This window comes from Chiroxiphia lanceolata, chromosome W, assembly GCF_009829145.1.
Source record: "Chiroxiphia lanceolata isolate bChiLan1 chromosome W, bChiLan1.pri, whole genome shotgun sequence".
NCBI classification, from domain to species: domain Eukaryota; kingdom Metazoa; phylum Chordata; class Aves; order Passeriformes; family Pipridae; genus Chiroxiphia; species Chiroxiphia lanceolata.
In genome coordinates this window covers 11,538,856-11,554,171 of record NC_045670.1, presented here as the reverse complement: position 1 = coordinate 11,554,171, position 15,316 = coordinate 11,538,856, and the positions used below count along the sequence as shown (strand labels likewise).

Below are 15,316 nucleotides of genomic sequence, written 5' to 3'. Positions count from 1 at the left end.
TCTGGCTGGGCGGTGCTGGCCGCACCTGGGAGGTTGTGGTCACTCTGTTAATTGTATAAAAGCAGATAGCGCTTTCTTGGGAGCTAGCTAGCTTTACCTCAAGGACAACGTTGCCTTTGGCGGGGACGCCTGCCAGTTTGTGAACTTACTGACTCTCCAAGGATGCAGCTTCTGCTATGGGTAATTATAGGCATGCTAGGTCGGTAAGATAACTTTATGGGCAACAGCTGGGTAACTGCGGAGGTCGTGCTGGGGGCTTATTTCTCTCCTCCTTCCTCCCTTTTGGGTTTGTTCATTTTGTTGGCCACCTCTTGGTAATAAATATTGGTTTTTCTTAAGCTTTTAATGGTGTCATGGTTTCAAGATTCGGTATGTTTTGAACCTTCCCTAATACAAGTGGCAAGCTGGATCTCTGTATTCTCCCCATGTCACCTGACCTTGCTTCCACTGGGCATACAGCTTCCTTTTTTGCCTTATTTCCAAAAGATCCCTGCTCAACCAAGCCAGCCTTCTGCCTCACCTACTTGACTTCCAACATTTGGGAATTGCCTTCTCCTGTGCCCTTAGGAGGTAATGTTTGAAAAGTGACCAGCACTTATGGACCCCAGCACCTGCAAAAACATTTTTCCAGGGGACCTTATTCACTAGTTCCCTGAGCAGCCTGAAGTCTGCTCTCCTCATGTCCAGAGTTGAGGTTTTGCTGGCACTTTTCCTCCTGTCAACAAAGATTTTAAACTCGATTGCTTTGTGGTTGCTGTGGCCAAGACGGCCACCAATCTCCACTTCGCTCATGAGATCCACTCTGTTGACAAGCAGCAGATCAAGGAGGGCATCTTTCTGAGTTACATCCCTTATCTAATTCTCTAGGACTTCTCTAAGATTATATTGTTCCTTATTTGGCCATAGCAGAATGTTGTGAGCAATGTTCTATTTCTCCTATCAATTCCAACCCCTTAACATTCTATGATTCTATGTATAGAATTATTACCATACACAGTCTGTAATATGTTTTATGAAATATGCTTTTGCATATAATTTCTTATTAAATCTTTCAGATTTTTCAGATTTTTTTCTTCCACAGTAATGAACAGATGGGTTTTAATTTTTTGTCGCATTAGGTTAGGGGGATGCTTCAACACATAAAGATTTTTCAGGGATCAGAATTTGTTTCCCAACTTTCTGTTAAATTCATGACTGTAACATAAGTAATACTGAATGTTGTCTGAATCATATTTAAGACTATTACTAGAAAAAAAAGTTTTTAAACTTCCTGATGTCTGCTCATTTAAAAATCTTTATATTGTTTCTGTAATATATTTATCTGTTTGCAAACATATTCTTAGGATAGGCAAGAGAAAGCATTTTAGTTTATATCATTCACTTAGTCTGGAGAATTGGGGAAAGGAGGTGAAGGGATGGGAGTTGCTTGTAACCTTCCTCGAGCTGATGATCTCTCCATGCAAAAATATTCATCCAGTTGTCACTCCAGTTTCATATGTTTCTTTGAAGGTAGGGTTGGAAAGTGATTAAAAAATAATCCGGTTATAGTCAACAATAAAAGAATATGATCATTGATATGTAGAAAGCACACAATGCACAAATGGAAGGAAGGCTACAGCCCTAAATTCAATGTGAATGAATGAATTAGCAAGACAAACTGGAGGATAGATTATCTGGTCAAAGTAGTAGGAGTTAAGAGGGTCCTAAGGCTCTTCATATTCCCACAATAGGGTCTGGATTTGGACCTAGGTAGAGGAAGGGAGAAGGGGGAGGAGAACTAACATATTTAATTTACAAGGTTAACTGGAAATACAGAAACTTGGCATGTCTGTTTTTTGTGAGTGGCTGTTTTCTGTCATAGGATCCCAATACTCATTTTTTAGTATGACTGGTCTTCTGGCCGCTTATGCTCCTGAATTACCTTACTGAAGGAAAAGACTGGTGTTTGCGTATGTGAAAGTAAGGCAGAGAGATCAAAACATGGTGGCCCCAGCTTGCTTCATCTTAAAATGTCACAGACCTTTTCTTCACCACTGAGCATGGGTGGTTTAGAAACAGTATGCTCCCTGTGCCTGGATGCTACTCCTCACATGGCATGGCAAAATGGGTTTGGCCATCAGCATTGCTGGCAGAGCCAAGCATATCAGCAATAACTGCATCTTGAGTGGACCTTTAAATTGTGATATGCAACACACTGCATTATTAGTGCCTGAAACCCGGCCTGCGTGTCGGTGTACAGCTGCCACCCCTGCAAGAGCTGCTGCCTGCTCTCCACAGGCAGTCCTTGCAGTGTGCAGTGGCACCCCGTGGCTGTGGCAATGCAGACAGCCTATCAATCTCATTGTGATATCACGATTTCTCAGTTAAAAGTATGCCTATGTTCGACACATCTCCTCACTTTAGCATCGGGAAGGGCAACCCGTGCTGTGGGGAACGCTTAGCCCTAGCTTCCCGCTGCCTGCGGACACAGGCCTCGCGGGTGATTGCAGTGCCAGCCAGCAACACGAGAGGCTTCAGCTTCCAGGCGATGCCGCTTCTTGACACCGGTAGCCCTAGGCCAGGTCCTCGCACTGCGCCGGTGCTGAGGGGAACACCGCCGCTGAGTGCGCCCTGCGCCCGCCTTTCCCCCCGTTCCCGAAATCCATGTGAATCTCCAGTATTTTTCGGGGAAGGTGGTGGCGTAAAAACGCCCCGGCCCCCTTACTCTGCCCCACAACCTTCGGGGACTGTTTCTCCCATCCTGCCGCCTTGCCCTGCCGGCAGGGCCTGCCTGCAGAAGCCTCGCCCCTCAGGGCGCCGCTAACCCCACCTAGCCCTGCCCCACCGAACAGCAAAGGTTTGTTCCCGGGGAGGGCAGGAAAGTGATAAATGCTGAGTTCACTTCCAGGTTTTGGGTGGGTTGCTCCTCCTCCGCTAGTACTGTGGCACGGGCCCGCGCTTAGAGCAGGCTCGGCCCTTGGCTCAAGATGGCGGCGGCGGATAAGCAGAAGCACGAACACGGACGGGTGAAGATTGGGCACTATATCCTGGGCGACACGCTCGGCGTCGGTACCTTCGGCAAAGTCAAGGGTGAGTGACGAGGAGTGGGGCCTTCGCCTTCCCCACGGAGTGGCATGGCTGCGGAGGTAGCGCGCTGGGGGGGTATTTTGGGCCGACCAGCGGAGTCTCCGTTGCCGGCTGAGGGACGCGGCCGCCTGCGGCCGCCTCACGATAGCCGGTCCTCTGGGGCTGGGGTCAGGTGACCGTTGAGGCCTGCCCGGGGCTAGGGGGCGTTTTGGGGCTGGGCTGCCGCCCTAGTTCGGGCTTGGTCCCGCTCTGTTTTCCGCTCAGTGCTGGGGGGGCGGGGGTGGGAGTAGGGGGTCTGAGTTTCGTTGGGGGCGGTACCCGGCCGTACCCGCCAAGCCAGGTAGGTCACCGGGATATGGCGGCCCTAGCACCGGGGGCCTACGGGGGTGAGGGGGTGGGAAAGGGGGTGGGGAGAGCGACTATAGGGTTGACGTGTTTTTGGGGCAACCGCGAGAAGGCTGTTAACTGGAGCCTCGCCCCCAGACGCGGTGGCTACAGGGTGGCGGCCAGGGGCTACATTCTGAATGCCGTCGACCGGGCGTGGTGGTGTGGAAATAGCGTCTGGTATGCTGTGAACGTCTTTCAGGAAAGGGGAGTTGTATTAGTTGACCTCTCGGGGATTGGGACTTGCAATGGGAAATAATCGCTGGAGGAGCAAAATTTTTCTCTTCTGTATTTACGGAAACAATTCTTGGAAGCTAATTATACTGCATTTATTTAAAACATCATCGGATATGTAATGAAAGTAGGCAGTCTTAATTCTTGAGCTGTCTGTATGCTTTGCTGCACAAATATTAATACTTGATGCCCTTATAAGGAAGACAAGCTTTCTCCCTCTATAAGGGGAGAAATAAGCATAAAAAGATGGGCCTGAGATTATTGGATTAACTAGCAACACATCAACCTGCGTCTCCTAGAACGCTTCCATCAGCGCTGCCTCCGTACAATCTTAAACATCCACTGGTCAGATTATGTGACCAATACATCTGTTCTTGAGCAAGCAGCAGTCACAAGTGTAGAGGCCATGCTGATGAGAACACAGCTGCGATGGGCAGGGCACGTCTCCAGGATGAAGGACCACCGCCTCCCTAAGATCTTGCTCTATGGTGAACTTGCCACTGGCTGCCGCAAGAGAGGAGCCCCGAAGAAAAGATTCAAGGACTCCCTGAAACAACATCTCAGCCTTGGCCATATTGATCACCATAATTGGTCCACTCTGGCCTCAAATCGGGAGGCCTGGAGACACAGCATCTATAACGCTGCGGAAGCCTTTGAGAACACACGCAGGATCACTCTCGAGGAGAAAAGGCAACGCAGGAAGAACCATGTCTTGCGGAATACACCATCTAAGGAGTGTTTCTGTTGTGCCTTTTGCAACCGGATATGTCTGTCACGTATTGGCCTCATAAGTCACCAACGTGCCTGTAACAAATGTGGATAAAGCCTTCCCAAATCTTCGTTCGCGAAGCCCAGCCATGATGAGCAACACATCTGACACAGATGTGAAAAGACTGTGCTAAAAACGGTTGACCAGTGATTTTCAAAGGGGCTCTTTTTCAGCACAGACTTAAACAGCTTTTCCCAGTAGGGGTGCAGATGCCTTGCAGTAAACTTGAAGCCTAGTAGAAATAAAATAGAAATTAAACTCTCCCTTGATGCCATTCACCACAGGTGAAAAAACTCTGTATTATCTTAAACTATTCCTGTTGTGTTGTTTGTGAGAGTTGTTGAAATATTGGGGTATGCAAATTGAAAACTGTTTCATAAATGAGTTAGACCAGATTCAGGTTGTATTCTTAAAATAAGTTTGTGGGTTTTTTTATGGTTAACCTAGTGGATTGCTCATGTACCTAGTATAACCAGTAAAAAACCTGTTGTATCCAATGTGTTAGCTGTCTTTTAACATGATATCTTTTTTTCAGTGTAGATGTTTCTATTGTACATTCTTTGTACAAGCTCTTTCAACTGTTGGCGTGTTCTGAAGAAATGACTAATGTTTCAGCAGTCTGTTACCATGTTTCATTTCAAATTTTCCTCCTTTAAGTTTAAATTCTTTCTCCCAGAATTAGCATTGGATTAGGGGCATCTCTTTGTATGATTGAAGAAAGTGAGTGAAGAGCATAGATTTTCTTCTCTAGAAATTGAAAGTGATGTCCTGGACAGTGCTCTGCATAATAGTAGAACCAAATCATACCTGGAAGTTGCTTCTTAACTTCTAGCATGCTATAGAAGATAGGAATATATTTGACTCTAAAACTATCTAGGAAAGCAGTAGAAGAATATCTTGAGACTAAAGCCTGTTGACTCCTGGTTGGTTTTTTTCAGGGCCGGCTTATAAAGTGACTCCACCACCCCCAGCCAATGGGGAGCAGTGTGTGAGCCAGCATAGATAGGATGCAGGAACAACCACAAAATCACAGCTGAAGTGCAAAGAGTATATTTATTTTCATTACCTCATCAACTAGGAGATCCCCAAAGTAACACCTGGGCAGAGGCACACGAGCAGGGATGAAGGCACCACAGAGCTCAGTCCAGGCTTGGAGGATCACTGACCCTGCTGTTTTCACCTGTTTATCACGGATTTGCACAAACATAGTTTACCACTGTGCTTTGGTCTTTCCTATTGCAGGGCAGGAATCAGCATGTTTGGTAGGGTGCCTCTTAAGTTTATCACAGGCCTATTTTATCTAAATGCAGATGTTCTATTTGTCAAACACACAAGGTTAAACAACAATTAACATGATATGTATTTTTCTACACCTCAGCTGCAGGTCACTTGAGCATGTTTGCAATCCTCATTGTCAATCTTCTGTTATTTTTCCACGTTCCACCCTCTTGCTCAAGGGACAGTTTCCACTGGGGCTGGCAAAGCTGGAGGTGTCCATTTGAACTTGTTGGGTGTAGGGTAGTGTCATTTACAGGGGCATGTAATAAACACATATAGAAAAAGGAATAAACATATTCATACAATCATAAAATCATAGAATGCTCTGGGTTGGAAGGGACCTTAAAGACCATCTAGTGCCAACCCCCTTGCCGTGGACAGGGACACCTTTCACTACACCAGGTTGCTCCAAACCCCATCCAATCTGGCCTTGAACACTTCCAGGGATGGATGCCACAACCTCTCTGGACAACCTGTTCCAGTGTCTCACCACCCTCACAGTAAAGAATTTCTTCCTAATATCTAATCTAAACCTACTCTCAGTTTGAAGCCATTCCCTCCTGTCCTGTCACTACATGCTCTTGTAAAAAGTCCTTCTCCATCTTTCTTGTTGGCTTCCTTCAGGTACTGGAAGACCACAGTTAGGTCACCCCAAAGCCTTCCCTTGTCCAGGCTGAACAATACCAATTCTCTCAGCCCTTCCTCATAGGAGAGGTGCTCTATCCCTCTAATCATCTTTGTGGCCTCCTCTTGCTCCAACAGGTTGATGTCCTTCCTGTGCTGGGGACCCCAGAGCTGGATGCAGCACTGCAGGTGTGGTCTCATGAGAGCAGAGCAGAAGGGCAGAATCACCTCCCATGCCCTGCTGCCCATGGTATTTTGCTGCAGCCCAGGACACGGTTGGCTTTCTGGGCTGCAAGTGCACACCTTGCACTTGGTCTTATTAAATCTCATGAGATTTCCATGGTGTTACAATCTGCTAAAATATTGCAGAAAGAATTTTTATATTCGAATGTTCCCTTGAGCAAAATTAAAACTCATACAAGTTAACTGTTGATGCCAAAACTGTTTTTATTAATTGCTAAGAGATGCAAAGAGAAAGAGGAAAAAATAAGAAAAGGTTAGAAAATGCTAAGATTACTTTTTAGAAGCATAGAAAAAAGATTACCACCAAAAAACTACCTATTCGTCCACGCTGACTTGTGGAGTGGGGGGGGCAGAGGGAGAGAAAGAAACAGTTTTCGCCGTTTTTTTTCTCTGGCTCCACCTCTTTTCAGTGATGTTATCTCTTTAGTTGCAGGAGGTCTGGAATGCAGCCAGGATGTGGGCTTCTCCGCAACTCACGCCCTGTCTCAGGCTTGTGAAATAGGGTTGGGGTGGAAAAAACTCACGTGGGGTAGCACGGAGGATCCTGGTCCAATTCCAGATGGCAGAGGTTCAGTCTCTGGTGACGGGCAGGCAGCTTTCGGTGGCAGGAGAAAAAAGGTGAGGGCAAGGCGGGGAGAAACTCTCAGCTGGTAAAGCCAATTGTCTTTCCCACTCCTCTTTCCCTGATCTTCCCAAATTTCTCTTCAGCTTTTATTGTGTTCAAAGGAGGTAGTCTGTAGTGTTTTGGCACGTAGCCCTGTTCAGATGTTCGTAGAGATATGATAAGGATGGACAATACCAGGATCTTTTGGCAGGAAAACTCCAGTGGGAAACTTTGGTGAGAACTTCTGGTGGAAAACTGACACAGAAGTTTTGGTAGGAAGTTTTTGACAGGCAGAAACAATGGCGAAACATAATTTTTGGCATTTGCATGTTATCTGTCTGTTACACTCCACCCCGTGATTCGACATTGCTTCTCGGTACATCGAGGTAATTTTCTTCAGTGGTGGTAATGCGAATATAGCGAACAGAGGGGGAGAAAGAAACAAGCAAGCGGTTTATCATGCATTTAACCAGGCCAATGCCGGCAATATGGAACAAAATTCCAATGACAATTGTTATTCCAATTTGTGCTATCCATTTTCCCCATCCCGTAAGTCCAAAAGACTCTAGGATGTTGGTAACCCATGTTCCATCTAACACTTCTGGTGGTTGCATTGCATAAAACAAATTTCTAGTGTGATTACTTATTTCTCTCATTGTTGCTCGTGCCTCCTCAATGGAGGTTGAAGCATTATAAATTGTTACACAGCATTCGGTTTCTGATAATTTTAACATTCCACAAACACCTTGTTCTTTTAACAGTAACATATCTAATGCTAATCTGTTTTGCAATGTCATCTTAGTAGTTTGCTGGACTTGATTGTTTAATTCTCCAAATGCATGTTGTGTCCAATTGCTTAAAACAATTGCCAGGTAATGTCTTCTAATACAAATTGGTGTCTTTTTAAGGTGACATAGGGGGTAAAGAAATTCTCAAGAAAAAGGGATGCTTTTTGCCCAGTGGTGTAATAATCTGGAAGATCAACTCCTTTAATTGCCCATTTTGGCCTTTGTGTTGTTTTTGGAGAGGGAATAACACTGCGATGCTGACATTCTTTAGACACTTTAGTGAAAGTAAAGACACGTCTGGGGCAGAGAGAGGGAATTCCAGGGGCACACCTAAGTCCAGCATGCTGCTCTAATGACAAATGTGAATAAAACTTTCCATCAGAGCATCCCCAAGCCATTCCCAGAGGGGCTATATATTTTGCAGTTTTACAGTCAGTATTGTCTGCATGGTCAAGGATGGTGATTTTTGGTTTAGTATTTATTGGAGTACCATGGATTGGGTAGTGGGTGTAGGGAACTCCACAGTGATTAAGAAGATATTTGTAGGTCGAGTTACAGGATTCATCCTGATTTCTCCAGCCTTTTGAAGGGTATCTCCAACAAGTACACATATCTCTTATTAAAGTTCTAATTCTGAGTGCAAACCATGTTTCTGGGGGATTTCCTGGTCCTTCTTTACATGTTATAACCTTTGAGCAATTGAATAAAGGACTTTCTTCTACCTGAGGCACGGCAAATTTGGGTTCTGTAAATTTGGATTTAAAAAATGCTTGTACAGACCATGCCCACATTAAGTTTTTCCGGTTAATTGGAGTTATATTTGTTATATTAGGAAGTTGTACACACCAGGAAGGACTAAAAACTGTGTCATATTTACTTTCGTATACATCTGGTGAGTATAATGGGTCAAAGAGAGGATCACATGTGTAAATAAGACAGGGTTGTCTAGCATTATATTCCTCAAAGGTTATTATTCCAGGTTCAAATTCCCCTTTACTTGATGTAATAGATGGATGAGGGGATTCAATTTGAGATAAGATGGTTACATTTACCTTTGGACGTATTGTTTTACAATATTTGGTGCGTGACATCCAGTCTTGAGTTATATTAGGAGGTGGGGTGTAAGTTTGGTAAAGACCATGCATTATAGGGGTACCTTTAGTAGTTGGGCTCCGTTGGTCTTGCTGGTCCATTTTTCGGGTAGGGGCAATGGGGCTGTCACACTAGCCATGTTAAAAACAAAAGATAAATTCAAAGGTATCATAAAAAATCGCAATCCTTGTTCAGCAGACTCAGGTAAAGATACACATATACCTTGATCGGTATGATTCCATATTTTTGCAAACCCTTTGACTAGTTCCCAGGCAAGGTTCTTTTGTTTTTCATTTTTAACAACCTGTTCTGCTGAGCACATGTACAAGGTAAATAACCATACAAACATAACTAACAAATTACAGTTACCTAAACTGAACCATAGTCCAAATCTGAGATTATTCATTCACAGTTCTGAATACTTTTCTCCCTTGGGCAGTTACCTGTAAAAGAAAAGAAAAAGGTCTGTCTGGCCCCTTTTAGGGCCCAATATTAAAATGTAGGAACAATCCACCGAGAGCTTATTTTGTGTTCTTTGCCATAAGCATCTTTTGCTTTCCAGGTGTATATGTTCAAGGGCATGGTCAGTATCATTGGTACAGCTCCTACAGTAGGTAGTTCCACTAATACAGGTTGTCCAGGAAAGTGAGAGGGTTTCTGATTATTCTCAGGTTTTGATGTTACTGGTATCAGGGAGGGAGGCTGTGGATAAAAAGCGGTGAGCCTGGGACAGCCATTCACTCCCCATCTGTCATTTACCATTTTTACAGCATTCCATAGTCGTGTAGTCCAGTTGGATTTCTGAGGTTTTAGAAATCGTTTAAGCAGGCCATTTGTTCTTTCCACTATGCCATTTGCTTGTGGATAATATGGTGTGTGAAATATCCACTGGATTCCTTCTTCCTTGGCCCACTCCTGGACGATGGTAGCTGTGAAGTGTGATCCGTTATCTGATTGAATAGATACAGGTTTTGGGAAAAAACTGAACCACATTTTAAGAGCTTCTAGAGTGTTTGTACTGGTTGCTCGCAGGAAAGCTTCTGCTTGCACTAATCCTGACCTGACTTCCACTCCCACTAACACATACTGTTTTCCCTCAGACTTTCGAAAGGGTCCAATATAGTCTGCCATGTGTCCCACAGCCCTTTTCTGTCTCTGATATGTAACAGGGGTTGTTCTAAAGGGTGACGCTCGAGTCGGGTTCTGCACTGTTCACATGAGGATATGCAGGAACAGCACATCTCTCCAGTTACTGGCCATCCCCTGCTTCTCTGTATAGATCTTGTGCTCCTGTGTGCTGTCTCTTTAAATGCAACCACTCAGTCTGTCCCAGTTCTCTGCGGGAGATTTTACACTTAGAGGGGCTAATCTGGCCAGTTCATCTACTTTGTTGTTCCAGTGGTTAGCTGGAGTTTCATTTTCTTGATGAGAGGCTACCCATCCAACTAAAAAATTCCCTTTCTTTGCTATAGCAAGAATTTCTTGCCATTTCTCTTTTTGCCAAACAGGGACTCTGTTTACTTCCCAGTCATTGTTCTCCCAGAAGGGGAGCCACTCGGTACACCCTTTGAACACAGCAAAAGAATCAGTGTAATCATATACAGAGTCAGAGGTCTCGGTTTCATGATTAAATACACTCCAAACTGCTACTAATTCTCCTACCTGTGCACTGCCTTCTCCTTCAGTTATTATTTTGTCTCCTGTGGGTACTTGTAAAGCTACAGCATGATATTTCCAAACTTTACCTTCCCATTTAGCTGAGGCATCAGTAAACCACACATTCTGCAATTGTTCTGAGTATGGGGGTGCTGCTTCAATCACAGAAGGTGGAGAATCAGCTGTGCAATTTAAAGTTACCTCATCTTGTAAGGGAAGATTTTTGCGAGTTCCCTCTGTTACCTGAAAAATGGTGCACCCCATTTCTGAACAGTAGCTCGTTGGGCCACCCCGTCAGGGGGTGGGGTTCCTGCCAAAGCAGGCTTGATGACTTTAAAGGGTCCCCTTAAAATTAGAGGTTGCTGACAGATAATTTTTTCTGTTTCACGAAAAGCAATACTCACCACAAATAAGCTTTTTTCCCAGATAGAATATCGTTTTTCAGCATCTTTGAAACTGTGTGAATAAAACCCTATAGGTCTGGTGGGGCCATCAGGTCCTTTCTGCCATAAGTGTATGGACAGTCCAGAGCTTGCAAATCCCCACTCAATTTGTACTGGATCAGTAGGGTGTATGGGGCCTAATGAGTGGTATGTGTTAGCCTCAAAAATCAGGAGTTGTAGGGCTTCATCGTGAAGGGGGGTCCAATCCCACTTTGCTTTTTTCCACAATAAATCATGTAAGGGCCGTGCAATTATTGAAAAATCAGGGATGTGTTTTCTCCAAAAAATCAACAGGCCTAAAGCATGCTGCAAATCTTTTTTATTTTCTGGTGTTTTAAGTTGGTCTAGGCAGGTAAGTGTGTCTGGGGGAATACAAACCATTCCTCCTTTCCACCAAATGCCTAGGAATTTTACTTCTTGTGAAGGAGGTTGTACCTTTTCAGGAGGGATATGTAAGTCCAGGGACTCAAGATGCCTGATAATGTCTCTTTGGGTTGTTTGCACAGGTGCAATCTCATTTCCTGCTACTAAAATGTCATCAATATATTGGTACACTTTTACTCCTGGTGTAGGAGGAATGAGTGACAGTTCCTGTGCCAGTGCATGATGTGCTAGAGTGGGTGAGTGTTTAAATCCTTGTGGGAGATGGGTAAAAGTGTATTGCTGGCCCTCCCATGTGAAAGCAAAGCGTTCTTGATCCTGTTCCTGCAGGGAAACCATAAAAAACATATCTTTGATGTCAATAGTGGCCATGATTTGATGGGCTTGTTCTTGGATGGTTGCTATTAACTCAGCTATATTTGGGACTGCTGCAGTAAGGGGTCCCGTATTTGCATTAAGACGTCGGTAGTCTACCGTTAGCCTCCAATTGCCATTTGGCTTACGAACAGGCCACAGAGGCGAGTTATAAGGAGAATGTGTTGCAATCACTATTCCTTTTTCTTTTAAATCTCCAATAACTGGAGTGATTCCTTCCCTTGCTCCCAAGGGTAAGGGGTAAGGTTTGACATTGGTTACTAGGGAGGGAGGAAGAGCAGGGGCAGGACTTAGTAAACACAGATGTGGGATTTCTTTTCCAAAAGCCCATATGTTTCCTTCCTCATCAGTCCAAGACCTTCCCTTCAGGAGGTCTAGTCCCAGTAAATTGGTAGGAAGTTTACCCAAAATCATTAGGGTTTCAACTGCTTTCTCCTCCCCTGGTAACCAGCATCTTACCTTTGCTGTTATTTGGGGTTGTATGTTCCCGAAAGCATCTGCGACAAATATGCCTTTACGTGAGGGAGTGATTCCACATGCAGATGCATCTTCAATTTTCAGGGCAGATACCTGAGCACCAGTGTCTATCAAAAAAGTTACAGGAGTTCTGCAGGGGCCAATAGGAAAAGTTATTAACAAATCTCCTTTAGAATTTTTGGTAAGCCGTCTAATGTAAAACCAACCTTCGTCCCCGGCTTACCTACTGAGGACGAAGAGAGGAGTTTCCTGTCACCTCCCCTTGCTGTGATCCCTCCCCTTTCTGTGACTCTTCCAGGGCAGGGGCTGTAGCAGGGACAGCTTTCAGGGATTCCTCTTTTACTGGCCATTCTTGAATTAATATCTCTAATTTATCTGTGGGTTGGCCATCCATTAGGGATTTTGGGATTCCCTTTTGCAAGCCCGCAATCCACAGGGCATTCCTTTTTTCCCTGTATCCCCCAGTGTTAGTGGGTCCTCCTTGTCCAGAGGAGAATGTTACCTTTCTGAGGTTTGCTGGAGTACTCTTGCATTCTGTGCGGCGAATTGATTTAGTATAAGTAGTAATTGAGGGTACTGGACCATATTTTCTTCCATAATTAATTAATTCTTGTGCCACTTCTCCCCAGGTCCAAATCTTATTTTCTTTAAGGTAATGACTGGGGGTTAAAGCTGCTTCTAAAGCGGCTGCAGTTCTTTCCCCTTTGGTGAGACTTTCTATTTGTCCTTTTAGCTGAATGCCAATAGGCTTCATAGCCTCAGGGAGTCCTCTGATAAGGGGTATCATTCTTTCAGGATCTACAGGCAGCATCATGGGGGATTCACGTCTTGGTGTTAATTCTCTATCATACATCATTTGTAAACAAGTAGCCTTTTGAACACTTTCTACAATCTGATTAACATTTCCCACTATAGCCAGAGGATCTCCCCTTTCCAAGGGGTTGAGACCTCCAGCCCAGTAGGCTGCTCTTTGGGTAAGGGACCAGGGTGCCCAATTATCTCCTGTAGTCAGGAAAACTCCAGCTCCCCAAAACCCTTCAGCCTCTTTTTCTGATAACAAAATTTGATCACCCCCAGTAAGAGAAACTCTCCAAACATACTCAGTCTCAGATTCTTTAGGGGTTCTGCTATATTCCTTTTTTAACTTAGCTAATTCAGTTGCTGTATAAGGGATTTCTTTTGTAGTTATTTGAGGTGTGTCGTCATCCGAGCCCTCATATGTGTATTCTGTTTTAATTAGGGGATGGAGAGACACCGACAGCTTTTCAACTTGATCACGCAAAGGTTTTAAGTCAGAGAGAGGGTATATTTCTTTAGATTATTCCAGTTTTGACTCTTTTTTAGCTTCTCTCATTAATCTTGCATACAACTCCTCTCGAAGCCCTTTCATTCCTTATCTCTTCCTGGAGGACAGTGGCAGTAGCCTTTTGTTCCTCCAACTGCATCTGCAAAGACAATGGATTCTTGCAGTGAGTTAACCACTTTCATGTGAGCTTTTTTCTGCTGTTCTTTGTTGTTAATTGCAGTTATTACAGCTGCACCTAATATTGAAAAAGCGATAGGTTTTCCTTTACCTTTTCTCGCCCCTGCCCGCAGGGTAGAGATTCGATCAACAATTGCTTGAATATTACACCAATTATCCTGTGCCCATTCCATTCCCTGAGGAGATGGCCTGGCACCAAATTCATCTAGCAAATTAGTAAGAGCTTGCACATTATGTTCCATGTTACCACAAATTCGGAGTGAATACGTCTCCAGGGGGTTCCTCTTAAAAGTTACAGCAAATTTCCAAAGTTCTTCACTCCTCTCCCTGGAAAGACCCCTCTTAAAAAAGTTACCTCACAAATTCGGAGCGATCTTCTCTGGAGAGCCCCTCTTAAAAGTTACAGCAAATTTCCCAAAGTCTCGCTCCTTCCTCCAGAGAGTTACCTCTTAAAAAAGTTACGTTACAACCAAAACCGGGGTGAACTTATCTGGGGGGCCCCTCGTAAAAGTTACTTTCCAGAATTTCACCCCTTTCTCCCCAGAAAGCACTAAATTACAATGTGCACATTAACTTCAAAAAACAAAACAAAACAAAAAACAAACAAACAAACAAATAATTTGTAAATTCAAAGTCCTTAAGTCACACAGTCATAAAGTCAAAAAAAAAAGGAAGGGAAGAGAAGGTAAGGGAGGTTGGTAAGGAAGGAGGAAAGGTAGGTAAGGTAAGGAGGTAAGGTAGGGAGAAAGGTAGGTAAGAAAGGTAGGTAAGGTACCTTACTCTGATTTTCCTATCACAGAATGATCGATCATAAAAATTAGCAATTATCAGGTTTTGGAATAAACAGTTTTGCTTAAGGGTACCCTGCTCGCTGCGCCAAAAGAAATGTTACAATCTGCTAAAATATTGCAGAAAGAATTTTTATATTCGAATGTTCCCTTGAGCAAAATTAAAACTCATACAAGTTAACTGTTGATGCCAAAACTGTTTTTATTAATTGCTAAGAGATGCGAAGAGAAAGAGGAAAAAATAAGAAAAGGTTAGAAAATGCTAAGATTACTTTTTAGAAGCATAGAAAAAAGATTACCACCAAAAAACTACCTATTCGTCCACGCTGACTTGTGGAGTGGGGGGGGCAGAGGGAGAGAAAGAAACAGTTTTCGCCGTTTTTTTTTCTCTGGCTCCACCTCTTTTCAGTGATGTTATCTCTTTAGTTGCAGGAGGTCTGGAATGCAACCAGGATGTGGGCTTCTCCGCAACTCACGCCGTCACTCACACTGACCCTGTCTCAGGCTTGTGAAATAGGGTTGGGGTGGAAAAAACTCACGTGGGGTAGCACGGAGGATCCTGGTCCAATTCCAGACGGCAGAGGTTCAGTCTCTGGTGACGGGCAGGCAGCTTTCGGTGGCAGGAGAAAAA

At 44.2% G+C, this 15,316-nt stretch overlaps 1 protein-coding gene across 1 annotated transcript in view; it reads left to right on the top strand.

Moving 5' to 3' along the window:
- The first annotated feature begins 2,951 nt into the window (after positions 1-2,951).
- LOC116780040 (5'-AMP-activated protein kinase catalytic subunit alpha-1-like) overlaps positions 2,952-15,316 on the top strand; it is a 37,906-nt gene continuing 25,541 nt past the window's right edge. The window contains exon 1 of the mRNA XM_032674549.1: positions 2,952-3,069. Within this exon, the coding sequence (XP_032530440.1) occupies positions 2,967-3,069 (103 nt within the window). The 5' untranslated portion in view covers positions 2,952-2,966. The remainder of the gene's footprint in view (positions 3,070-15,316) is intronic.